The sequence below is a fragment of the Larus michahellis genome, chromosome 19 (genome assembly GCF_964199755.1).
Source record: "Larus michahellis chromosome 19, bLarMic1.1, whole genome shotgun sequence".
Classification (NCBI taxonomy): domain Eukaryota; kingdom Metazoa; phylum Chordata; class Aves; order Charadriiformes; family Laridae; genus Larus; species Larus michahellis.
The window spans coordinates 751478-776600 of NC_133914.1; the positions used below are offsets into that span (position 1 = coordinate 751478).

The following is a 25123-nucleotide window of genomic DNA, read 5'->3' on the forward strand; positions in this document are numbered from 1 at the left end:
TGACGTTGGTCACAGGCCGCGAGAGAATCGGCCCCGCGCGCCTGCGCAGAGCGGTGTCCGCGTTACGCATGCGCAGGGGCCGCGCTGCGCCGGGACAAGGCGGCTGCGGCGCGTGCGCGCTCGGCCTTTCCGCGAGGCGGCAGCTCTGAGGCGCGAAGCGCGGCGCGGGCCGGGCTGTGGGCACCGGCTGGGGAGAGGGGCAGCGCAGCCACCCCCGGCCTCCAGCGGGGACGGTAAGCCAGCGCCGCCTGCCGCCGGGGCTGGGCCCGCGGCCTGCCTGTGCTCACAGACCTGTCCTGCGGTACAGGGCCTTCGCAGGGCCTGTGTGGGAGCTGAGCCTTCCCCCTCCTGCCTTCCTGGCCCTGCCCTGCGGTATAGGGCCTTGACAGGGCCCGCTGGGGACGCAGGCCCTTGGCCCCGTGGTGTAGTACAGGACTTTGGAGAGAACAATTTACTCCTGTGTGGCAGGTGATGTTACACAGTGTTGAAGAGGGAAGTAAAAGTCTTGCAGGCTACAATTATAAGAGGTTGAAGGTGCTGGGGTGGAGCTCGTGGGATAAGGCTTGTCTGCCCACACTTGAAACCCATCAAAGCAGCACTGGATGGTTTTTGAGTCATTGCAAATGATTCAAATGTGATTGCAGATGTGGAAACCCTTGTGGCAGGGGTTTCTGTTACTGTGGTTTGTGGAGGCAGCAGTTATTTAGCTAGCACACAGGATGCGTTTCAGTCTCTGCAGCTCCTTAAGTTAATATCAAACATTTTAATTAATAATTTGACAGTCACAGCATGAGAACATGCTATGAACATGCAGTGAACAGCTTTTATAATTCATGAAGTTACACATCTACTTTAGCCTGTTAAGGAAGCATGTGATTCTTATTTGATCTCTCAATATCCTGTGACAGACCGCTGTCTGCAGCAGCCCCTTCTGTGCAGAGCTGAAGCTGATGTTCATGGACAGACGTAGCCTCCAGCGTCATCAGGTAACGCAGCCTGACCCTTGTCCTGTCTCTCGTGCCTCCAAGGTGCTGTTTCCAAACAGCCCCCCTGGACCTGTGCAAACCTGTCACTTGGTGGTCAATGGTTCTGCAGTTCTGCACAAAATATCTTGCCTGTATAAGGGAGCTCCTGCTATTGATGGCTTTGGAGCTGTGTGGGTCCCTGTTATGCGTGCCTGCTGTGCTCGTCCTCTGCCAGTTCTTTACTCATTCACACTGTCTCTTTCCGTCACCCCTGTTGTGTATCTTCAGTGTCATTCTTGTGTATTTTCCATTGAGATTCTCTTTCCCTGCCTGCCATCCCTGTCTCATGCTTACAGCTGCGTCACTTGTAAATGCCGTGGCACCTTCCCAGAGCCGGGAAGAACTAACCCCACTCCAGGTAATGGGCTGTCATTGCCCCAGGGTTTTCACCAGCTGCCTCAGCCGTACTCCCTGAACACCCACAGCTCCCACCTTCCCACCTCTGCTGTGCTCGTGCAGCTGTGGGTGGCAGCTGTCATTAGCTCTTTGATTTATCGTAGAATGGTTAGAGTCGGAAGGGACCTTAGAGCCCACCCAGTGCCACCCCCTGCCCTGGGCAGGGACACCTCCCACCAGCCCAGGTTGCTCCAAGCCCCGTCCAACCTGGCCTTGAACCCCTCCAGGGATGGGGCAGCCACAGCTTCTCTGGGCAACCTGGGCCAGGGGCTCACCACCCTCGCAGCAAAGAATTTCTTCCTGAGATCTCATCTAAATCTCCCCTCTTCCATTTTAAAGCCATTCCCCCTCGTCCCATGGCTCCCCTCCCTGCTCCAGAGTCCCTCCCCAGCTTTCCTGGAGCCCCTTTAGGGCCTGGAAGGGGCTGGAAGGTCTCCCTGGAGCCTTCTCTTCTCCAGGCTGAACCCCCCCAGCTCTCTCCGCCTGTCCCCACAGCAGAGGGGCTCCAGCCCTCCCAGCATCTCCGGGGCCTCCTCTGGCCCCGCTCCGACAGCTCCGTGTCCTTCTGCTGTTGGTGCCCCAGAGCTGGAGGCAGCACTGCAGGGGGTGTCCCCAGAGCGGAGCAGAGGGGCAGAAGCCTCCCCTCGCCCTGCTGGGGATGCAGCCCAGGATTTGGACCCATTCCTCAAGGAACTTTGGCAAAAAGAAGAGATGCATGTGACTCCTGTAGAGTATGTTTCATTTTTTCGAGGAAGCTTTCCTGGTGGGCCCTGGACTGGAAATTAGGAAATGTGGGACCAGTCTCTAACGCTTCCCGGAGTCCCTGAGCGAACCGGATGCTTTGTTTAACCAGTCAGTTCACCACCTGTAAATTAAGCCACTTCTGCCTTCTTTCTTCATAATGTCCGATCTGCTCAGGGTGCAGAGGGACAGAGACATCCCTTTGATGCTAATCCTGCTGATTTTGGGGATCTTTGGGAGCCCTGCTGACTTTCACCCCATGGCTGAATGCTCCTTTCTCGGGGGAGGCTGGAGCAGCCGTAGGGGTGGCCCCTGCCGCGTCCCCGTGCTCTCTGCTGGGGTCAGGCTCGGCGTTGGCACAGGCTGCCGCGGTCCACACACCCGCTCCCCATCGGCGGGGCAGCTTTTTGGGTGAGAAAATGGCAAAACACGACCCCGCGCTTGGGAGATCCGTGCCCGTGGGAAGCACTGGGCGGAGCGGGGGAGGGGAGGGCGGGCTGTACCATTGCTGCTGTGCGCTGGGGGGCGTGCTGGCGTGGAGGGGCCCGCCTGCACGTGCCGCCGGAGGACTAGTCCAAGCGCACCGGGGAGCCGGGGCGTACCAAGAGTGGCTAGGCACTGGGGGGCGGCGCGTCTCGCTCCCTGCCCTGCTCGCCCACGGGCAGGGCGAGCCGCCGCCGGGCTCCCCGGCCGCCATACCAATGCCCAAGGAGGGGGAGAAGTGGGCTGTACCAATGCCGCCCTCGTGGTGGGGGGAGACTTGTTCCAACAGCAGCGGGATGGAGGGAGACGCTCCCTGCGGCAGGTCTCACGGCAGCGGCACGGCGAGCCGCGGCAGGGGAGAGCGAGGCTTGATCTAGCGCCGCTTCTACGGCGTCAGAGTGCCCTGAGCACCCCCGCGGCGGCGGCGGCGGGTGGACGCGCCCGGCGCGCTGAACCGGGGCGGGTCGGACCGTACCAATGCCGTCGGGGGGGGGGGGGGAATGAGTAGGGCCGTGCCAATCAGCGGCGGGCGGGCCGTACCACGGGAGAGGCGCGGGCGGGGAGGGAGCGGCCTGTGCGCGAGGAGCCGTCTGGGGGCGCGCGGGCTCTCGGGTCTCTCCGCGCCGCACCGGGTCGAGCCGCAGCCCCAGCCCCGTCACGGGCCCCGCCGCCACCGGGCTGGGCCCGCTGCGCCCCCGCCCGCTCCTGCCCGTCCCCCGGCCCGGTGTGTGGAAGGCGCCGGGCCCGTTCGGAAGAACGCCGACGCGATCAATGCCCAGGGTGAGGGGCCGCGGCGGGGAGGAGTAGGGGGGACTTCGGGTGAGGAGGGACGGCGGGAGGCCTGAGCCCCCGCCCCGGGGCGGGCCCGGGATGCGGGGAGGGGGGAGCGGTGGGTCCGGGGCGACGTGTGAGGGCCCCCCTTGGCTCCTTGTGGAGTTTTGAGGGGATCCCTCGGCCTGTGGGGCTCATCCGGGGGTTGCTCCCTGGCCTGGAGAGTCTCCTTTTGCCCCTGCGGCTGCTTTGGGGGGGGTCTTTGTTTCTGGGGTCTGGTTTAGGGGAGTTCTTGCTGGTCTAGGAGGGTCTCTTTGGCCTGAGGAGGTGGTTTGGGGGCGTCCTTCTTGGCCTGGGGGGATTTCCTGACCTTTGGGCCTTGGTTGGGGAATTTTTTCGGGCCTTGGGGGCTCCCTTGGCCTGAGGAGTGGGCGTGGGGGCAGCTCGCTTGCCTGTGGGGTTGATTTTGGGGGGAGTCCCCCTGCCTGTGGGGTTGGACTGGTAGGAGGATCCCCCATGGCCGGTAAAGGCTGGTTTACGTTAGTAGGCCTTGCTTGCAGGTTTGGGCTGCTTTGTGGGGTGTCCCTTTCACCTGCGAGGCTGGTTTGGGGTGTCCTCGCCTCCCCTGTGGGATGGGCTTGACTTACGGTGTCCACCCCTGAGGTCTGCAGGGCTGGTTTGTGTGGGTCCCATCTCAGTTGTGGGGCTGGGATGAGTGGACCCCAAAGGGATGGTTTAGGGAAGGGAGTCTGCCTTGTACCTGGGCTTGGGGGGGGTCAGAGGGGAGGTGATTGCCTGTAGGATTGCAACAGTGGGAGGATAAGGAGAGTGCAAAGGGGTTGGTGTGAGTAAATGGAGGGGGTCTTCCTTGTGCAAGGGGGCCATAGAGAGCACTCAGAGGGGTTTGTTTGAGGGGAGAGGGTGTTACTTATTCCTATATGTACGTACGCATGTGGGAAGAGTTTGAGAAAGGATGGGAGGGTTGCTTTGGGGGAAGGGGGGCCTTATGTTAGGCCTGGAGATGGTCTGTAAAAAGTAAACAATTTTTCTGGGATCTGGGATGGAAAATGGAGGGGGAAGGCTGGGAGCAATGTTGGGGAGGGGGGAATCTTTCTCAGGCTGAAGGGGGCATGTGGAGCTGGAAAGGAAGGGTGTCCAGGATGTGGTGGTTTTCCTGGGGTTTGAGTGGGGGCAGGGTTGTGAATGCTGAGGCCGGTTTGTGTAGATAGAAGGCTGCCCTGTGGGATTTGGAGCTGCCTGGTCTGGATGGGGGGAGCTGATGAAGTCTGGCCAGGGCAGTGGCTAAAGAAAGTACTGGTGTTGCTGAGGGTGCTGAGAGTGACCTGCAGGAAGGCCCTGAGACAGGGAGTGGTGTGGAATGGCTGTGGTTCGCTGCTCAGGGCGTGCTTTGGTGCGTGAGGAACCCTCGTTACTGAGAGCTGTAGAGGTTTGGGATTTGGGGCCCAGGCGAGGTTGCAGGTTGGGAGGTGTCACGGTACAGGGATGATCGTAGAAGTGGCCTCCACTCAGTTGCGGTGATGGTTCCTCATGGTTCCTTGGTGTGATTAGTCACGATCTGCCTTTTCTCTAGGGGCAGCTGTGTGCTTGTTGGTTTCAGTGTGAGGAGGAGTAAGGCAGAAAGTTGGCTTTTAAAGGCTACTGTATAAATGGAAACTCGCTTCAAAACTCCCAAAATGAACCAGTCAGGTTCTGACTCAGAACTGCAGTTAGTATTTAAAGAAGAAAAAAGATAAACCCACCACTAGCAGCAGCCAGAAAACTCTATCTCCTTATGACTCAACTTGTAGAAATACTTGGATTTAATGAACTCAACTGTTGGAAAGAAAAGATGGTCAGAGTTAAGGTAGGAGTATGGATCTGTGTACGTATTGATGCACAGGCAGGAATGTCGGCCTTACATAGGGTCTAGTTGTGATGCTTTTTCATACATGTCTCATAAACACAGGTAACTGACTTCACGTTTAGTTACCTGCAGATATCCATCATTCTTTTCCACACAACAGTACTTAAATGCTCTTCCTCTATCAGAGTGGAGCTGAACTGTGATCGCAGCTGGTTTCCTCGCTCCTGCTGCTGGACTTTACCCCGTGGTGGAATGCTGTCTTGGTTAACTGTTGCGTGGCCTGGGAGGGAGAGCTGGGTGACGCATGGCTTGTGGAAAGGCACATTTCTGTCCTCGCTTTAAGGAAGACGATCCACACCTGAAAATGTAGCTCCTGAGATGTTGTAGTGCAAGCAGATAATTTTTGTAAATGGTGTAGGTTGTGTATTTTGATAATATCTTTGGAGGAGAAAAAATGTTGTCAGTAATGTACCATTACTGAACGAGCAGAGAGGAGCTCTGTGTTGTCTGTTGTATCTGGATTAGTTTGACAACTTATTTGCCTGTTAAAGAGTTGGAGATTTAAAACAGCTCTGTCTAAACATTGAAAAATAGACCTAATGGCTTGGGAATCTGGGGTAAAAGTTATTCTTTTTGATGCATGTGAATTGCAGTGCTAGATCAGGCTGCCACATATTTAGGCCAGTATCTGGCTGATGCGTATCATAAGAGAGTATAAAATACCCTTATAGTGTCTGTTGACTTCGGTATCATCTCACAGCTCATTTATTTAATTGTGAAAGGGTAAAGGAGTCTTAAATCTCTTGATCCTTTTTACTGTTATAACAATTGAGAGGCTGGGTTGCTGTCTCTATTCAGGTCACTGTTACGTGTACCTTTTCATTACCCCTTGTTTCTCTCTGTTCTTTAGTAAAAAGTTAAATTCTTTTTGGTCTCTTACACTGAAAGTCTAGCTCTGCTCGAAATAATGGACTGTGGATTTTAACAATTGAGACACTGTGGACATGGAGTGAAATTTATCAGTAAGCTTCAGTTTCAGTTTTCAGACTGAATTTAACTGCCACAGGAGCGTGGAAAAGGAGCCAACTCTCCACTAAGTCATTTTTCCGGCAGAAGTATACAGCAAATTCAAATAAGTGAGATGACTAAGATGCAAGTGATTCAACTGTGTAACTTCATAGAGTAATATCCCTGTTGCTGTGTGATTTGAAATTGCTTTTAAGACCTGCTTGACTTGTTAATGATTTTTCGGTGGTTTCTTTTTTGATACTTCATCTTAAATTGTGAGAATATTTAGTCTGAGTTGTCGGGGAAGCTGATGATTTAGCAGGACTGTGTTTTCAAAAACCAACAGTTGATACAGCTTAGACAACTCAGCATTCTGATTTTTAGGAGTGAGTTAGTGTCACATACTCATGAACCGTTGTCTAAAGTAACTTTTGATTTTGCTTAAATGTCGTTCTGTGACTTAAACAGGATGATAGCTTAAATTTCTTCTTCTTAGCGGGGCCTTTTGGTTTTGACTTCAAACACTTTTAGTAACTTTAAACTTTTTGGGCATGGTATGTAAATAACATTCAAATGTGTCCTCTGAAGGGATTTTAAAAACTAAGTGGTGGGTGGGGAAGGCGTTCAAAAATCCTGTGTTAGAACAGCATTTTAGCATTTCTAACTACGAAGTAGGAAAGCAAAGACATGAAGCATACTGCGCACATGCCTGTCACTTCTTTCTGAAAGAGCTAATGCTGTATCTAATCACTTCCCGCTGCCGCGCTCGCCAGGAGGATGATCTCTGTGCATCCATGCCTCTGGTGGACACAGTGGTTTGACCTCACCCAAATTTAGGGATGGCAGCTAAACTTTTTGTGCCTAGGACTCCAGTTTTGAGTTTTGCCGCAGGATTGTTGTCTCTCTGAGTCGTCTTGCACGCTACATTTGACAATTCTTACCGTTTCCTGATGTGTCACTTTTGAGACTACTTTAATCTGGACTTTTTTTTTTTTTTCTCTCGCTGAGGCAGATCTCTATCTGCTGCCGTGGGTTTTATGGCCTGGGACGCAGCGACTGGGTTAGTGCAAAAGGAAACGAATGAGTCACCCACAGAACTTGTCAGCAGGCTGGGAGGGAGCTCTGCGGCGGGGGTGGATAGGGTGGAACAGTAAAATTTTTGACCTCACCCCTCTCTAGGCACGTGTCACTCTGAGCAAGCTTCTTTCAGACAGCGCTCGAGAATTTTTTTCCAAGAATGTTAGTTCCAGTGTTTCTTTTCTCTGTGCACTGGGAGAGTATATTTTAGAAAAGATGGTTGTTTCCGTTCTTCTTAATGTCTGTTTCCACTGTTTTAAGGCTCGTTTTTGAGGTCTTAGTGAATTCTTTCACTTGAAAAGCACCTTGTGCTTCAGAAGCAGCAGGACGTTTTGATAGTGTATGGATAGAATGTGGGTCACTTCGCGAGGCAATGCAGGAAGGGGAAGTGAAATGCAACGTATGCAGAGTGTCAGGAGAAGCCTGGCTGGGCTGCAGCATCGTACCAGGATGGCAATTTTTATGGGATCACGTTGTGTACCGACAGTGTGCTGAGGTGCCGATTCCGCATGTGTAAGGGGAAACCACAAGAATGAGGTTTTATAGAAGAGGAAAAATTCATCAGTTTGTGACCTGACTTCGTTAACATCGAATGTGGACTCCCACTTACAGGAACAAACTTAGTTGAGATGGTTTCAAAATACTGGTCTTCAAAACACTGAAGTATTCTTTTAATACTGACTGACAAATTAGCGGGCTTTGCTCTGCATCCTGTGCACTGGGTTATTTTGAAAGGTGATCCAAGTGACCTTTCCAAAGGTATCCGTGTTTTGCAATCTCTGGAAGCTGCAGCTGTTGCAAGCTGTTTCGCTGTCTCAGCGTAGCTAAGGCAGCACTTTTACTGGTGTGTTTTGAAGGAGATGGTGGAACTAGGAATTCCTTACGATGTTGTTACTTGTTTTTCATTAGACCTGTCTCCCTGAACTTGTATAAGCTTGACACAGAAGAGCAAGTGACTTGCCCTATTGAAGTATCTAATTTAGGAGTCAATGCAATGATAGTCGAGGCAGCCACTGGAGGTGAATATTGTAGGTGCGTTAGATTTTTACTTAAGGCAATCTGTAGTGAAGTTTCTGTCAAGTCAAGAATTCATTTAACTGTTCTCTCTTAATTAGTTAATCACCCTGATTTATTTGTGCTAGTTAATAGGACTGCCCTTTGCTTACATTTTAAACATATTCTTGCAGGTTCATAGCATTTAGAAAGACATGTTTCTCAAATTGGCCTCATTAGGCTTTATCAAGCTCTCTGTGTGCATGGCTGTGTGAGTGTGAGAGGTGGGGAGCTCACGGTGCTGTTAGTTATAACTTAAATTAATCCTGTCTGTACCGCAGAGACTGTCACAGCTCACTGAACTTGGTTGTGTAGATAGGCATCTTGATTGATGATTATTCCCTGAGAATTAAGTTAAACAACATCAGGAACTGACTCCCAGGCATATCTAGTTCTTTTCAGACGCACGAGTGGCTGTTGCTTGGCTTGTTTGTGCTGCTTTCTCTGCTTTTTCTCCTCCTCTGGTTCCTGATGGAGCTGTTGCACCTCATTCCTAGTGTTGACGCGTGTGATACTTCTGTTCCCTTTCTGAGGCCAGCCACATAAAACATGTAGTAATTTTTTGGTTTCTCTCCATGTGCTATCTCACTTTCTAAGTATAAAAAGTTGAAGGTTAATTGGCTTAAAAAAGATTTCTTGTTTTATGTTGTTCGTAGACCTGGTAACTATTTATCATCATCAGTTTGATAGTGCTCAGTTCTCTTGGGATTTTGAAGTGCAAATTTGCTTGCTAACACAGGGAGGAAGAAATTTTAAAGTGTTTCTTTGGAGAGATCAGAGGTTGTAGACAATAGAGTTTTTCCCGTTTTTCTTAATTGGAAGCCTGTTTTTTCTTTTTAAACTTTAGATTAACAGTTAGCAATTGAAAAGTCATGGGAGGAAGGACACATATGTGTCAGTAACCAAACTTTTAAAAATAGTATTGCGTGCTACATAAACTTGTTATCCTTCTGGAAATCATTTTTCAGACTTAAATACAGTGCTTTACATTTTTAATCACTCCTTAGCTACTAGCTAATTAAATGCTTCAGTAATACTCCTTTGGGGAAGGTAAGATGGTGTCATTCCTGTTCTGCAGATGAGCTGAGCTACTGAAAGCGGCTTGGCCAAGGTCAGAGCACGAGCGGCTGCAGATCTGAGAGTAGGACTGGAGTTGGCGACTGCCCTGCAATACTTAATTTACTGGAACATGTCATCTCCATGTGTCCTTTCTTAATGACTTGGTAAATAGTTTTTACAAAAGACTTTTAACATAATTGGGTTGAAATTCCCTCTTTGATTTGCTTGAGGGAGGAGAAGTGTAACCATAATGACCTGATCTGATACAACTCACAGTGCAAATAGCACTGGATGGGGCTCTTCCAACCAAATTATTGGTGCTGAAAAGAAAAATGTTTAAAGGATTTGTTTAAATATGACACAATAGCTCTTGCCTTTGTGACAGTGTACTTTGTAACGCTGTAAGCCTCTGGTACAATGGATCCAACTTTTGATGTCCTATGCCAAGATCTGTTGATGATTATTTTTATTTAATTGACCTTGTTAGGTCCTAAAAAGTTAGTTTTGAAACTGTTGCTGTAATTTAAGTCTGCAGATCACTCTCCAGGACGTGTCAGATGATGTGAGCGTATTTTCAAATGGGGGAAAAACAGGCCAGTATTTGCCTGAAAAAAAGACTTCCTTGCATCAAGTTTTACAGGTGTTGGACACATGTGGATGCTGTAACTTCAGATACTCTGTTCCTGGTACATCAGAGCTATAGCAGACTGTAAGACATTTTAACAAGTCCTTTGCTTTGGGATTGGGTCGTGTATATGAGAGAGTTGTGACAAACGTGCAAGAATTGACGAGTGTAAGGACTTGAGTATGATGGGTTTGGATGGGACTCTTCCATTTGGGGTGAGACTTAATCCTATAGTCATTACACTGATAAAATATTCCAGGATTCATTTTTGAAATTTGTATTTCAGTCACTCAGAGTAAGAACTGCGTTAAGGTCGGGGGAGGTTATTGAAAACATCTTTGTTCTTGCCTCTGGCAACCTAATTAATGTATTTTTTTGGCATTGAAAGCTGTTCTTTAAGGAAATAATTGCTGTTCTTTGGGTGATTTTTGACTGCATGTCAGTGAAAAAGGTAATTTTGTAGTACTTAATTTGACTATTTTAAAGTGAGGATCTCATTAAAATGTTGAGCACACCAGCAGTTTGGGGTGTGAACTTCCATGCATGTGTGTTTTTTCCCTAATTGTATTCACTTGAGTGTGCCACATTGACCTTTCTGCTTGAGTTGCAGGTTTGTGACTTCTGGCTGCTAGTTTGGATTTTATTCAACCAATTTAAAACTTTTCCCTTAAAAAACAAGCGTCAGTTGTGATTCTTTGGCTTTGTGCTTTTTAAATGCAGCGAAAAGCCATGTTGCTTATTTAGTGTTTCAACCTTAAATCCGTTGAGCTAGTTTAGGTTAGCTCTATTTTCATCCCCCTAAACTTCATGGTAGAATCACATTATCCATCTTTTATTCTTGCTGCTTAAAACATCTGTATTTTGAATCCTGTGTGTGGGACTGGAAGCTGCCGCTGTCTTTTAATGCCCCAGTCTGTAAACACAGATAAGACTGAGAATAACTAAAAGTTATTACTGCTAAATGACCATTTAGTTGCTTTTGAAGTGACTAATTTCTGGAGCATATCTCCTTACTACTGGTGGGAGTTTGGTGATACAACGTTGATGAAATTTATCTGCTACCAAAAGCTCGAATCTATGGCAGTTATACTCTTATACTCTTCGTTTCTGCTTGTACTGCTTATTTTGCTCAGAAAATATAGCCATGCTGGCAATATTTTTACATATTTGGGCTTAAGCCAAGCAGGTATGACAGTACCAACAGACGCTTTCAAGCGTGTACTTGGCTTTGTGCTATTTTCTCCTCTGCTAGGGCACCTGGTTGGGAGGGAGGGGCTGCAGAGAGCGCAGAAAGGTTTCCTTGTTCTCGGTTCCGGTGCCTGGCTGCCAGGAACAGCAGTTAGGAGAAGTCCCGTGTCTCTGGGCTAGAGCATACTCGGTGACGAAAGAATATTCGGGATTACAACTACCGGGACTCCAGTAAAGATTGAGTTTTGTTTGTTCTTTAACCATGGTCTTACTTAGTCTAATTTGAGTTTCTCTGGCAGGGTCAATATTTGGTGTTTCTGGAAGCAGAAGCAACAAATCCTCTTACATGGTATTTTTCTTCTCTTTAGGTGTTCCGTTGGAATATACGTCGCACATTTATGGCGATTCTGAGTGTGAGGGCAGACTTCTGCCAGGCCCAGCACAGCATCCTGGCTGACAAGTGAGCTGAGCGCAGGGGGTTCTACGTGCCATAATTACTTTGCCTTGAAGACTCCAGACACAGCGAACACACTCAAATATATGGGATATCTTCTGCACATTGGAAGCATATTCCTCTTACTGACTCTAGCAAAACTAAGCATCAAGAAAACAAAGTGGAGAGAAAATCTGCCCTTACCTTTTTGCCTCACCAGTGCCTAAATGTAGAACAGGCTGCCTAGTCTTGCATGTAGTCAGAATTTTTGGAGTCTGAAGGATACCACCTGCAGTAATTGAGGCCGAAGTTAAATTCAAGTGGATTCTGAAGCAAACCTGCTTTTCTAGAAGCGAATTCTTTAAGGAACAAACACGTCAAAGCAAGCTCTGATCAGTCCCAGGCATTTTAGTGGTCTTTTTAATGTGTTCTGCTGTGAAACGTTTCCAAGGTTATTGATTTTATTTTTTTTTTAATTTTTTGGCCCTTTACACTTTTTTTTGCCATTATGAACCGTCCAGCCCCCGTGGAAATTACTTATGAGAATATGCGTTTCCTGATCACTCACAACCCAACCAATGCAACCCTCAGCAAGTTCATCGAGGTAAGGCTGTCAAGTGACGTATCATCCTTCTTTCCTGATGTGCTCGTAGTTTCTGTAGAAGTACTGAGCAGTCATTCTTCACGCCTGTTGCTTAATGCTTTACTTATATGTTACATGTTTCTTGAAAGTTAATGCATTTTATCTTTAATATGCTGTTCACATTCTCCTGACAGTGTGAGAAGAGAATCCACCAATTACTTTTTCCAAAGTCCCGCGTTTCTTTAATTGTGAGAGGCTGGATGAACTTCCGTTTTAGAATACAAGCACACACCCTTGCCATCGTTCTGGCCCTGGCTTCTGCAGGATTGCACATTCTGCAATTCTAAATGTTATTTTTCATTGAATAATGCAGTGCTGCTAATATATTGGCTCATCAACTGACTTTTAAAGTGGTAGTTGATAGAATTGTAACTGTTTTCTGACCTTTCTTCTCCCGTAGAGTAGGAGTAAATGCAATACTTAACTGGTGTTTTAGTTTACAGGATGCGTGCTCAAACTGCCGTACAATCCCAGAATTGTCAGAGATTTCAGATGCCAGAATTTATCCATGAAATATGACACCTGCCTGGATCGAACTATGGGAAGAGTCAGTTACAGTGGGCGTCGATCAGACCATTACTGACAAAATAACATCTTAAATACTGCAAAATTTAATACTTGGTTTTCTGAAAAAGCAGCAGATGGTGTCATCAGAGTAGTAGTAGTGCAGTGTATTTCTGCATTCTGGTTTGCTCCAAACCTGCTATATCTTTGTGCCCTTGTATCTAGAGGACTTTTATCTTGCATATGCAGGTCTCTTCCATTCCAAAGAGATCCTGTCATCTGATAGTGATGTCTGACTGGAGCTTTTAACAGACTTCAGTCATTTAGCAGTGTGCTCTTCACCATGAATCTGTTCAGATATTAGTGGTTAATCTTGTCTGAAAGCCATGTTCTTTTGGTCTTCATGTATATTTTTTTCCCCATTGTTGTGGACTGTCTTCCTTTTTCAGGAGTCTTGACTCTGGAATATATGTTATTGCTAATTGTTAGAAGTTATGTAGTCCAAATGTGAGAGGAAATTCTGCTTGCTGTATGAACCTTCAAAGTGAACTGGAACAGTTTTTGTTTGATCTTCTGATTATTTATCCAGCACAATGTGCTACTTATAGTGCATTACAAGGAAGCTAGAGTATGGTGGTGTGTGTGTTCTGTTCCTCCCTGCCTCAAAATGTCAACACTGGCTGAAGCAAACAGTTCCAGGCTTCTATTTAAAGAGAAGAAGAAGCTGCATGGAGAATATAAGCAGCTATTTTAATGTTGCTCTTATACGTGCAATTTTTTTCCACCTTGGCATTTCCCTAGAGAAGAATTCAGAGCTGTTTCACATTTATTCCGGCCACTTGTAACCCTTGCCCTAATGTAGGCCATGAACCCCCCTTTCTGCGCTGGCCCTTGCTCCTTCGTTGTGTAGTCACCTTGGAGCTGTGCAATAGTCATGGTACCACTCACTCTCTGTAAAATGTTTAGTTCTGTAGTTGATGAGGAGGTTGTTTAATTCTTTACTCTGTCAGCGTGCTCACATCTTTTTCTTTTTCTTAAAGGAGCTGAAGAAGTACGGAGTGAGAACCTTGGTGCGAGTTTGTGATGCCACTTATGATCAAGCTCCTATTGAAAAAGAAGGAATCCAGGTTCTAGTGAGTTGCCTTTAAAATTGTCTAAAAATGAAAAAATCACATGTCTAGAAGTCGTGGGCGTGGCCTTCGTGCTTTGGGCAAGAGCTGATGGCTGTTTCAGATTGGCCAAAAGCAATTTGATCCCCTGCATCAGATAAAGCTGGTTTTGAGAAACTCCCTGTACTTTTGCGAAAGCTACTTGCTGATTCATTACTATTACCTGGGCGCTTTAGTTGCAGTAGAAATGCCTGTTCCTGGATTTCTGGATTTGTTGAGATATTTTGATTGCCTTTTAGTGACTAGTTCTATACTAATCCAACGTTCAGCCTTGTGTTTCGTACAACTTGGTTTGGTCCTTTTCTCTGGATACAGCACTTCTTGGCTTTGCTGTTGACCTTCTCAGGATGCAGATAGAGCTCCTTTCTCTCGCTCTGTCAAAAAGCTCCACCTTTTGAGACTATAGCTGACGCGTTGGTACGGGCTTTCATGGACTGGTTGTAGCAGGATATTGATCGATAGCCTCGTCACCTCTCCCCTCTAAATGGAGCCTGGCTGCTGGTGGCTTCCCTCTTTAGCAGGTGGAATTTCTTAACTGCAACTCAAGAGTTAACATTATGCAATGACTGTCTGACTATATCGTCTAGCATTGCTTGGTGTTTTAGGGGAGGTTTTTTTAATAGGTGTGTGCTCATACTAAGCTTGCAGGCGGTATTTTTCCAGGCAATACTTCTGAATTATTATAGTGTGTCAGATATAATCAGGTTATTTTACTGGAGTGAGTAATGTTCTGCTTTGAGGCCAGAAATTGCATCTTACCTTCTTGTCGCAGGTAGTTGGTCTTCTATTGCCTCTTGATTTTTATGGCTCAGTCAGAGGAAAACTTCTGCAGTTTTCCATTAGAAGAAAAACTTTTATCCTGGCATATCTGTGAAAACTCCACGTGCAGGTCAGTTGGGTTTCTTGGCTCCTGGCCCTAGTAAGCATTTACTCCAGTTCCAGGCAGCCACGTGTGCCTCAGTGTTGTTGGAAAAATCAGTCACTACAGGGCTACCAGTGCTCCTAGGGCTGTGCTCTGGATTAGCATTTTTGTTCACTCTCGAGCTGTCTTGGACTTGAGCATCACAGTATTTTCGGGCACACTGCTGTGAAACCTCTAACTGCAATACTCTGAAGGCTGCTGGAGACTGGAAGGATTAAACTTCTGGTGTGGAAGCCCTCAGAGCCCTGATTTAAGCTGGGGTTTAGAGTATTTCTGTGTTCCTGTGCCAGAGCACAGATCTGAGTTCTTCCTAGAAGACTTGGGACAGTTTTGCAGGTGTCCAGCTCTGCCAGGGTGGCTGCCCTGTGAGACCGGCTGGCCTTGGCTCCTGCAGCTGTGACCGAAGTCCACCTTCTCCAGTCCGAGGCCCCCTCCAGGGCCACTGCAGGAGCCGGGGAGCACTCTGTGCTCTGGAGCCTACGCTTCCGAAGTGGTTTGGGGATTTTGGTTCTCAAGAAACTTTCAAAACTTGGTGTTGGCTAGGTTTGAACTGAAAGCAGTTTTTTGAGGAAGCTTTTCTAAAAACTGGAAATGGTGTTTCCGCCAGCTCTGCTAAGCACCATTCTGTTGGAGAGCCTTACGCTTTGAGTAACACACGCAAGAGAGAGTTTTATGTCTGTACACATTTGCCTCAGCTAACAAGCCTCTCCGCATTTGGTATGTACCAGCTCTTCTTAGTACTCCACTGCTGCAGAAGGCAAAACAGGAGAGAGCATAAATCCACCAGGCATCTATTAAGGGTAACAGAAAGCAGAAGGTGACAGGGAAGGTTTGCTGCTAATGTCATCACTGATCCTGATGATCCCAGTCATGAGGTTGTCTTAGTAATTTACTGTATTGCAGTAGTGTTGCTATTTGAGATAAGCTTAACTAGTCACCAACACGACCACCTCCTGTATAGCTTTTCCTTCCTATGAATGCATGCTTTTTCAAAACATAGACCTGTTGCTGTTCAGAAATGGTATTGAATTACTGTCTGTCTGAGAAAATAACACATCACTATTTAAAGCTAATATTTGCTTGCGAAAATAACATTAAGATTAAAAACACAGCCTGAGAGAGATTAGTGTCTATTTTAAAACTTTTTGAGGTCAAAAGCGTAGTGAAACCCTTGAAAATGAGAGCATTTAGCAAAGCCTGCTCTCCTGCCATGATACAGGATCGTGTACTGGCAAGATGGGTGGAATGTGTCAGCTAGAGAGTAGCTTTGGCAGATGGCATAGTGAGAAAGTAGAGAATTAGATGTTCCATGTTTGAAGTAGTACTACTGCATGCGCATGTTTATCAACAGAGATTAAATCCAGGAGACGGGAGGCGGGGGTGGATTTAGTTTCTGTGGGCTTCTGCAGTTCTTACAGTTATGTTCATGTGTAAGGTCTTGTAACACAGAAATGCTACTTTGGAAAAACTGGCAGGTTTTTTTCTGGAAGTATTTTCGCACTGGCTGGCAACCAAGGAGACTGCGGTAGTTTTATTCGTCTTCAAGATCTAAGGCACGTGGCGTTTTCTCCTTCGATCAGTCCTTCATTTACTGTTCGTCCCTGGATCAGACTTAATTTACGCTCTGTGCGCACCAGGATGGCCGCCTCCTGAATGCTAGTGGCCAGGCGGGAGCGCCCGTGTTAGAGACGGGACTTTGTTGCCATATGATACTTCCTGTGTCGCCCTGGACTCTGGCATCGAAGGTGGGAGAGTTCCACACTGGTGCCTGCGATCCCATCCTGTGCAGATGCAGGCAGTTCTGGGAGTGTTCTGCTGCTGTAACTTCAGTGCGAGTCGCACACGGGTTTTGAAGAAAGGGTCCTTTGTCACTATGAAGTGCTGTTACTGCTTCTTGGTCATCTCCGTTCTGCATTGCCAGTCCTGCAGTCACTGCTGACTGACAAACCTAGAGCTGTTCTGCTGAGCAGGGCTGCTCCAGGTAAAGGGCAAATAAGAATAACCCTTTCTTGCCTATCATCCTTCCCAGCTACTGCAGGGTGGCACAAAAGAGCTATATTTTCTGTTTGTGCAATCTCAGTGCATCATCGTGGTTATTAATGACCGTTTTGGTCACGGAGCTTAGCAATTTGTTTGCTATCCTGTCCAGCAGGAATTCAGAGGTGATGCTGGCAGAACTCATAATCAGGAAAAAAAACTGTGAAACTTTGCTGCAGTTACTCTTCTAGTCCCAGAATTATTCTTGTTCCTTGTTCTGGGCAGTGTCCCAGGCAGCAGTGTTTTATCAGTGCTAATTTAATATCAGTGGTGTACCGTCCCTGGGAAGGTGATGATTTGTGGGGAAATTATGATTGTGATTAATTCAGGCCAGCGCAAGAGTTGTGTGGACGTGATGGTTAACATGTAAGCTGAAGCACAGTAGTGAGCTCCTGTGCTTGGTCTGAAGGAAAGGATTTAATTTTACCTAAAACTAGGACACAGAACTGACATGTAAATCCTGTTCTTTGCAAGGCAGTTTCAAAAGAAAGCATCTTGCAATGGGTAATGCCTCTTCTCTTGGCAGCTCATCTCTTCCTGGGACAGTGGATGACACTAGGCCTAAAATAATACAGCTAGCAGTGTGTGATTGGGTGGAAAATCTCATAAAAGCCTTTTATTAGAAAGAGCAAGTTTTACTTTATGATCTTGTTTCTATAGCCTTTTATTTTGCTGTGTTGTCCCAGATATTTTTAATTTCCCGTTCCCTTCAAAAAAAGGAGTTCTCTGCGCTCTTCAGATTTTGTGTATCTTTCTGAATTAATCGCATATAAAGTTATTTCAGTAACTTAAAGCTTTTTGGTTTTGTAGTTCCAAGCCACGGATTTCCACCTTGCAGCTTTTTTGAGTGCTAACGCATTTATAAGGTGCTCTTGGGCTGAGGTCTGTGCTGAGCTGTACTTGCTATTCAGGAAGTGTCAGGGTAGCAATAAGCGTGTTTCAAAATGAAAAGTCTGGCGGTTGTACGTGTTCAGAGTTTCTGCGTGCTTCTTTCAAGCTTCAGAGAGTATTACTTGATATTAACCTGTTCTCAAGATAGGACATGAAAGACTTGTTTCTAGCCAATGAGGGAAGAGGAGAACTTCTTTCAAAGCAACTTCCCCACCATTCGGAGAGGTTGTTGAATTATGTGAAACTCCAGCTAGGAGACTCTCTTGTAAAATGCATTGCAGTCATCTAATGAAAGGTGCTAAATAACTACTATGTATTAGTTTTTCCCCTTGCATCTAGGAGTGCTCTTTCTACAGCACTCCCTGTGTCTGAGAAGATTATAAAGCATGTGATGTTGTGCTTGGTCCTGAACTGTAGGACATGGAGTACTCCACTTCTCACAAGTTCCAGGAGCGAGCTGTGACCTCAGGAAAATGGGAAGCTTCTGACATGTAATTTTGATTGACGGCCATGTTGATGATATTAAATGTGGCCTAAGTAGTTTAAATGTTGGCTCCCCCTTTAGTAGGCAGAAATGTAATTATAAATGCTGCTTAGTTCTTGACTTTGCCTTTGTTGAAGCGCTCTTCTGTTTTGCTTGTGAATGTGGTTTTTTGACTTGAAAATACCCAGGTAATTTGAACTGTTTTGCTTATTGGATTCCCGGCAGCGGCACAAGTTGATCCATTTGAGCTGTTATGAAGTACCTTCTCTTCTGCTGATCTTCTGGAATGTTATGAAGTAGCTTCTCCTCTGTAGAGTCTGCAGTACAAATAGTATTTTAAAAGGTTGACACGACCACAGGCAAAAGTCTACAGAGTTCTCATCTTTCAAATGTTTATTTGAAATGTCTATTGATTTTTACATATTTTTAATAAAATGAGATTTCAAGGGCAGCTATTTTTCTAAAAATTCTATACTACAAAGGAGTTAGTGTAGAGTTTTATTGAAGTTTTATTGAAAAGTGCAATTAAACGATTGTTAAACATTTAGTGTTGCATCATGATATTGACTTGCACATTTCGGTGCAGCCAGAAGAATACTCACAGAACTGTTCATGTGATATGCGCTGCTTGCTGGATGGAATATTTTGCTTCTCCCAGTTATGGTTACCTTGCTGTTGGTTATGGATTGAAATCCAGGGAGCTAATGTCCTTTTTTCCTTCAAAGGACTGGCCATTTGATGATGGAGCACCACCCCCGAATCAGATAGTTGACGACTGGCTAAACCTGTTGAAAACCAAATTCCGTGAAGAGCCTGGATGCTGTGTTGCTGTTCACTGTGTTGCAGGGTTGGGAAGGTTCGTATTCCGCTCTCTTCTTTTTATACTGGACTTAAAGTTAGTTTGTCATGGAAGGTGTTAAGTAAATGCCAATTCCTCTATTTTCTCCCAAATAACACTTTAAAGCAGCAGCATCAAGTTTGTGTCATTAAAGCAAGAGAGACTTATTGCTGCTTAAAAATCTTCGGTAATTTCATAACTCTGATCAAGGATGAGAGGAAAAAACTTGGAGAGGTTGTTCAGAACACTTCTGGCAGTCATGAACGACACAAGCAGTTAAGAGATCCTATTAATTTGAAAGTTTATGTCTTCCTGCAAAAACAGTAAAATCTCTTGTGCTTCGTGACAAATGTAATATACAAGTATAGTACAATTTCTAAGGCTGTACAGTTGGGGTTCTTTTAATTTCCTCCTGTTTTTTAACTTGTATTCTATTAAGAATGTGGTAATAAAAAAAGGCATTTAGAAAAACTGGTTCAGTTACTTTCTTGCTCTAAAGTGGCTTCACTTCAGTGGTAAGAAGAGTTAGGCTGGTATTTCTTCCTCACATACAGACTGATGTTTCTTGGCACTCAAAATATAACTTCCTTCTTTGGGAAGAACTTCCTTTCAAGATGAAGTGAAAAGATGACTGATTCAGGAAAGCTAAATGCTACATTCGTATTCCCAACTGTAATCTTTGAACATTATATTTATCCTGTGGGCTAGAAGGAAATGGAGCTTAAGTGTTGGTATTCTTACCATGGGACTCTTGATATTTAAGGATATGAATGAGTGGGCAGGAAGGGTGGATTGAAGAAGTCAAGTAAGCACAGAGTTGGAGTGCGTCAAGCTCTTAACTTTCCACCTCTGGAGAAGAAGCGATGGAGGAAATGAAGAGGTAGAGGGAGAAACAGCCAATATTTAAAGACACAAGAGCCAAAAACCCAAGCCAATTTCCATTTGTTTATCCATTTCTGCTCTGTTTTTATCTGAGGAACACCTTTAGGAAGGTGGCCACGTGTAACTCAAGTGATTTTTTCAACTGTCCCATTTCTTGCATAATACCAGGCCAAAGGGTGCCAGAAGCTTCCCACCTTCTGTATGTGACAAACTCCTGTCTGTTCCTTGCGGAATGACCTTTTTGCTGTTGTTCTCAGACTATTTCTGGCAGAGGGAAAAGAGCGAGCTTTTCAGATTTTGCTTTAATGTGAAAAACTGTCTATCTGTAGCAGGGAATTGAACTTAACTGGTAAAGAGGCAGATTTTTTTTGTTCTTGTTAAAGTGACTTCTGAAGTTTCAAATTGTTTTCTTTGGAAAGTGACTAATTCTGTTTATGCAGGTGCAGTGTGGCAGTGATAGAGTTGTTTATCCTGAATTATGTTTTTGTTTAATCATGAATACAGGTTGTCCAAGTGCTAGTACCTTTTTAATCCTTCCCTCTCTACCCTCAGAGGTGTCTCTTGCAACTGTATGTGTTCAGTGAACATCGGTCCAGGAGAGAGTCAGTGTGTTCAGTGATTTCCGCTTGTTTGAAAAGCCAGCTTTTTACACTTAAGGGATTTCTAAAATGTGGACCTCAAAGTAGGAAATTTTACTCTATTGTCCCTGAAACGCTCAGTTCCATGTACAGCATATAAATTAAAGAAAAAAGTAAATCTATATTAAGTCCTCTGTTCAGCGCTTCATAGATCTGTCTCATGTACAGCTAAATCTAAGTGTCCTAAGAAGCAAAATGCATGCAGGTGGTGTTACACACTCGTTTTAGCAAAGTAGAAAATCAGGTTATAGTGAAATGAGAAAGCGTAAAAATCTAGAATTATTGTTTCATGGCCCAAACGCTAAGGAATTATTGATTTTTATTTTTCTGGGTGTGCTGGAAGCAGAGCTGTCTACTAGAAGAAATTTTACATTAGGTACTCAGCAGGCAAATGTCTTTCTGTAGATAAAAAGAGAAAATACTTAAGCGATCTGTTTACAGATTAATTTGATGTATTTTGAGAGGTTCAATGTATTGTTTTTCTAGATCTTCCTTAAATATTGATTTCTCCTTTAGGGCTCCTGTACTGGTTGCACTTGCTCTCATTGAATGTGGAATGAAGTACGAAGATGCAGTTCAGTTTATAAGGCAGTAAGTTAAACTTCCCCATTCTCAAGAGATCTCTCAGTTTACGTTGTATTTGAATATCATGAGTCTTCAGCAGAGTTTATTAGATTTCTGATTTGTTTTCTAGTAGCTATATCCTGACAATAAAGGGCATGATCTTGACATTAATGCTGAGGCTTCAAATCTGGAGTTATATATTAAGCCACCTGAGACTCAAATATGTTGAACTTGGGAGGAAAAAATGGCTAGGCTGGGGCTGTAAAAAATTATGGATTAATTGAACATGGACTAATTGCTCCTAATTAAACAAAAAATAAAATTCTAGTGAGATTGGGCCCCCAAGCAGAATTTCTGCAGCAAGTAGGTGAGCACCAGCAGTCCTGCAGGTGTTGTGGGTGAGCGCGTTACCCACCCAGGGAATGTCAGCAACCTCCCTGGCTGGAAAATAATAAAACTGGTGAAGGATGAGACTGCAGAGCTCTGTTGGTTTAGTGATAACATCAGACCTTGAAATGAAGCCCAGCAGGTAAGATTATGTTGAATGAGCTTTGCGAAAAAAACAGTTCACCCTTTTGTGGATTCCCAGCTCTTCAGTTATCTTTGCAAACTGTATTGCTGTCAACAGATTTTTTTCTGAATTTTTCCTTTCTTAAATTCCTTTTTTCTCTTTCTGGTATGGTACGTTTTATACTGAGAAGCTCTTTTCTGAGAACCTCTTATTATATTAGCTAAGTAAGACCATGACGTTCGGATACAAACATCTAAGTAGCACATGCATCTGCAAGGAAAGGGTGACCTTGCTGTTGTTCAGTGACTACTGCTGGTGATGGAAATAAACTCTCCCAGTACAAGAAAATATGCTGAAATTTGCCAACCGCATTTCAGTTTTAATACTGGCATGTAGGTGAACTGCATGTGCTGGTCTGGTTTAACCTTCCTCGAAGTGTCAGTGGGTAGGGAACCAAGCCAAAATGCTGTTCTGTTGATACAGAGCAACTTTGAAACAAGGACTAATCTGCCTTAGAGTGTGCAATGGTGATCGAAGCAGTACCTTTTCCATTGATGCTACCCTTCATTCTCTTTGTTTCAGGAAAAGGAGGGGAGCTTTCAATTCCAAACAGCTGCTTTACCTTGAGAAATACCGACCTAAGATGCGATTACGCTTCAAAGATGCCAACGGTCACTGCTGTGTTCAATAGGAAAAAAAAAAAAAAAAATCTCAAACGAAGGCAGAAGTTAGCATGGCTGTTTTCTGGACTCTAGGCACCTGGAAATGTGAATCTGGAATGAAACTACGTCGTCAATTTAGTGGTGGAGTCAGTGCTCCTCAACCTCTGTCCTAATGGTGGTGATGATTGAAAAAAAATAAAAATAAAAAAAAATTTAAGAGAAACATTTCAGTGAAGGATTGTTTTCTCCTTAAGCTGCAGTTTGAACATCTGCAAGGAGAAAAATCAGTTTCTGAACCTTCTGTATTTTTAACTTTTTAAGAAAAGAAATAAAGTAAATTTTATGTCTAAGGAAAACCAGCAGAGCATTGGCTTGTGCAGAAACTATTTTCTTGATTTGAGGAAAGTACCCCAGAGTTAGGGCCTGATACATTAATTCCTACGGGACTCTTTTAAATGGAGTTGCCTTTTTTTTTAACCTTGCTGGGACCTGGCAGACAGACGTGCGGAGGAGCCTTTGTTGCTGTATGGGAGCAGTCTGACAGCCTTAAGCCCACTCTGGGCGTATTCTAGAGATTCGGTGATGTCTGTGTTTTTTGTCTACGTGGTGTTCAGACTCTGCAGGTGTGACTCACCTTCCTGGTGGGCTTTACCAGAAGACTTGCTGCCTGATGTCTTTGGTGAATCTGCTAAAGGCCTTTTCTGACTGATGGGAGACAGTGCTTTTAACTGTGTGAGAGTGTGTGTGTGTGTGTGTATACGCATGTGTGGGTGACTTTATGTGTGAGTATGTCACAGTCTTATTTTTCCAAAGAATTTGGCTGAAATTTTCATTGTCTTTCTGTTGCTAGATAGAAAATCTATCCCGGCAGAAGACTGATGTTCAAAAGTGTCCTAGGTGAGCAAGGGGTGATTCAGACGAGGACTTAAAATTAATTTTATTTGTCATAAAGAGGAAGAAAAGGCTTTTTGCTGCTGTCCAGATTCTCTGCCTTGCTGAACACAGTAAATCAGGATTTGGGGGGAGGGTCTCATTTGTATCATAGATGAGGTAAAGATGGCGTGCACAGCAATTCGCTCCGTGAATGAAAGCCTAGGATGGGTATTTTCCCAGACTGGCCCTTGTGTACAGTTCAGTTTAACCACTGATTGCCTTGTTATTTTTTATTAGGCTCTTTTGGAGGGAGAATCTCTAGTTACACACCAACACGCCTACCATCTATTCACCGTTGGCAGACCATAAATACGCTGATTTTTGGAGTGTGGACTGGCACCACGTTCTCTTTGTAGGGCCACTGGTGTTAGTGAATTCATCAAGACAAGTCATTTTCCAGCCTCTAATAAGCAGTTCCAGCCAGGCTACTTCTACCAAACCCACGTTAACTTAGTGCCCTGCCCTAGTAGTGACCTCATGTGCTTTCAACTTGACATTATGTCTGTAATACTCAGCCACTGAAGGCTTTGAATACAGGTTTAGGGTCATATTCTCCTGTGATCTTTCGCTGTGGAGCACCAAAGGCTTTTGTTGGTCTGTGCCTGTAGCAGGTACAGGCTGGTACCCAGCTTCTACCGATACCTCAGCTGCTGGCCATGCGAGCTGCCTTCGCAGGGTTTCTTCCTCTTCTGGACTTCTCTTTTCAGTCCGCAGCTTAACTGCGCAAACATTTTTCAGAACATAGGTAATGGACTTTTAGAATTCTATTCCTGGAAGGGTTTTATGAATTTAAGCAAAAAAAAAAAAAAAATGGTACTTGTCAAGCTCCTCACTTTACAGATGGGCCAACCGACCTGTCTGGGGTCCGTGGCTTGACAACGCGGCACTCCACGAAGCCCGGTCTGTAGCCTGCCTCAAGCTGTACTGCTGTACTGAGCTCCTTCCTCCCTTCAAGATGTGTAACGTTTCTGATTTCTTTAACAGATAAAGGAGACGCGAAAGTGTTTGTGATGTTGATGCCTACATTAGGGAAATGACGTATCTGGTAATGTTTGAGTCCATGTGGAAGGTAGATGATGCTGAAATTACCTAATTCTGGCCTTTACCTTCCCCTCGCAAACTAGAAGCCTAATGTTCTAACTGTTTCTGCAAATGAAAAATGATGTTTTTAGTAAAATGAAATACTGGTAGTTAAAGCCGATTTGAGAAATGGTGGAAGTCAGATTGGAGGGGAAGGTAAAAACCAAACCCAAGCCCTTCTGAAGAACAATAAAAAAAAATTTTACACATGCTATATGTATAACTTTGCATTCTTCCCCCTAGTTTGATTTATAATGTACTAATTTTCATATACTATGACTCTGCAGCCTTAATTGAGGAAAAATAGTGAAAAGTGCAGACTGTCATACAGTGTAGACACGAGCGGGGGGAGTGTAATTGTGACCGATGTCCAGTAGGCACAATACGTGGTTCAGCACTTGAACGTAGTGCAATAAAGTTCTTGCAGTAAAATGTCTTCCCTCTGGCTCTTGATGAATTTATTGCAGCTCGTTAATGGTAAATGCTCTTCTTTAATCTGATTTGTAAAGGCCTTTGGACAGGCTTGTCCACGTGTGAGTGATCACCGTTGGGTACCGCGTGGCTCGGAGTTGCTGGTGGGAAAGGCTGTGTGACCTCGGAGCAGCGCTGCAGAGGGGATCCCTTCTCTTACTGTCAAATTAC

At 45.2% G+C, this 25123-nt stretch overlaps 1 protein-coding gene across 3 annotated transcripts; it reads left to right on the forward strand.

The window, feature by feature from the left end:
• Window positions 1–10: 10 nt before the first annotated feature.
• PTP4A2 (protein tyrosine phosphatase 4A2) lies at window positions 11–24917 on the forward strand. Of its 3 annotated transcripts, XM_074562597.1 has the most exons (7): window positions 11–233; window positions 909–986; window positions 11659–12327; window positions 13911–14003; window positions 19099–19229; window positions 21248–21322; window positions 22389–24917. In XM_074562597.1, the coding sequence occupies exons 3-7, from the start codon at window positions 12232–12234 to the stop codon at window positions 22495–22497; spliced, it is 504 nt and encodes a 167-aa protein (XP_074418698.1). In that variant the 5' UTR covers window positions 11–233; window positions 909–986; window positions 11659–12231; the 3' UTR covers window positions 22498–24917. The 3 variants fall into 3 exon arrangements, with proteins under 3 accessions (XP_074418698.1, XP_074418697.1, XP_074418699.1); XM_074562596.1 differs by lacking the exons at window positions 11–233; window positions 909–986 and adding an exon at window positions 3135–3425; XM_074562598.1 differs by lacking the exons at window positions 11–233; window positions 909–986 and adding an exon at window positions 3215–3464.
• Window positions 24918–25123: the final 206 nt, after the last annotated feature.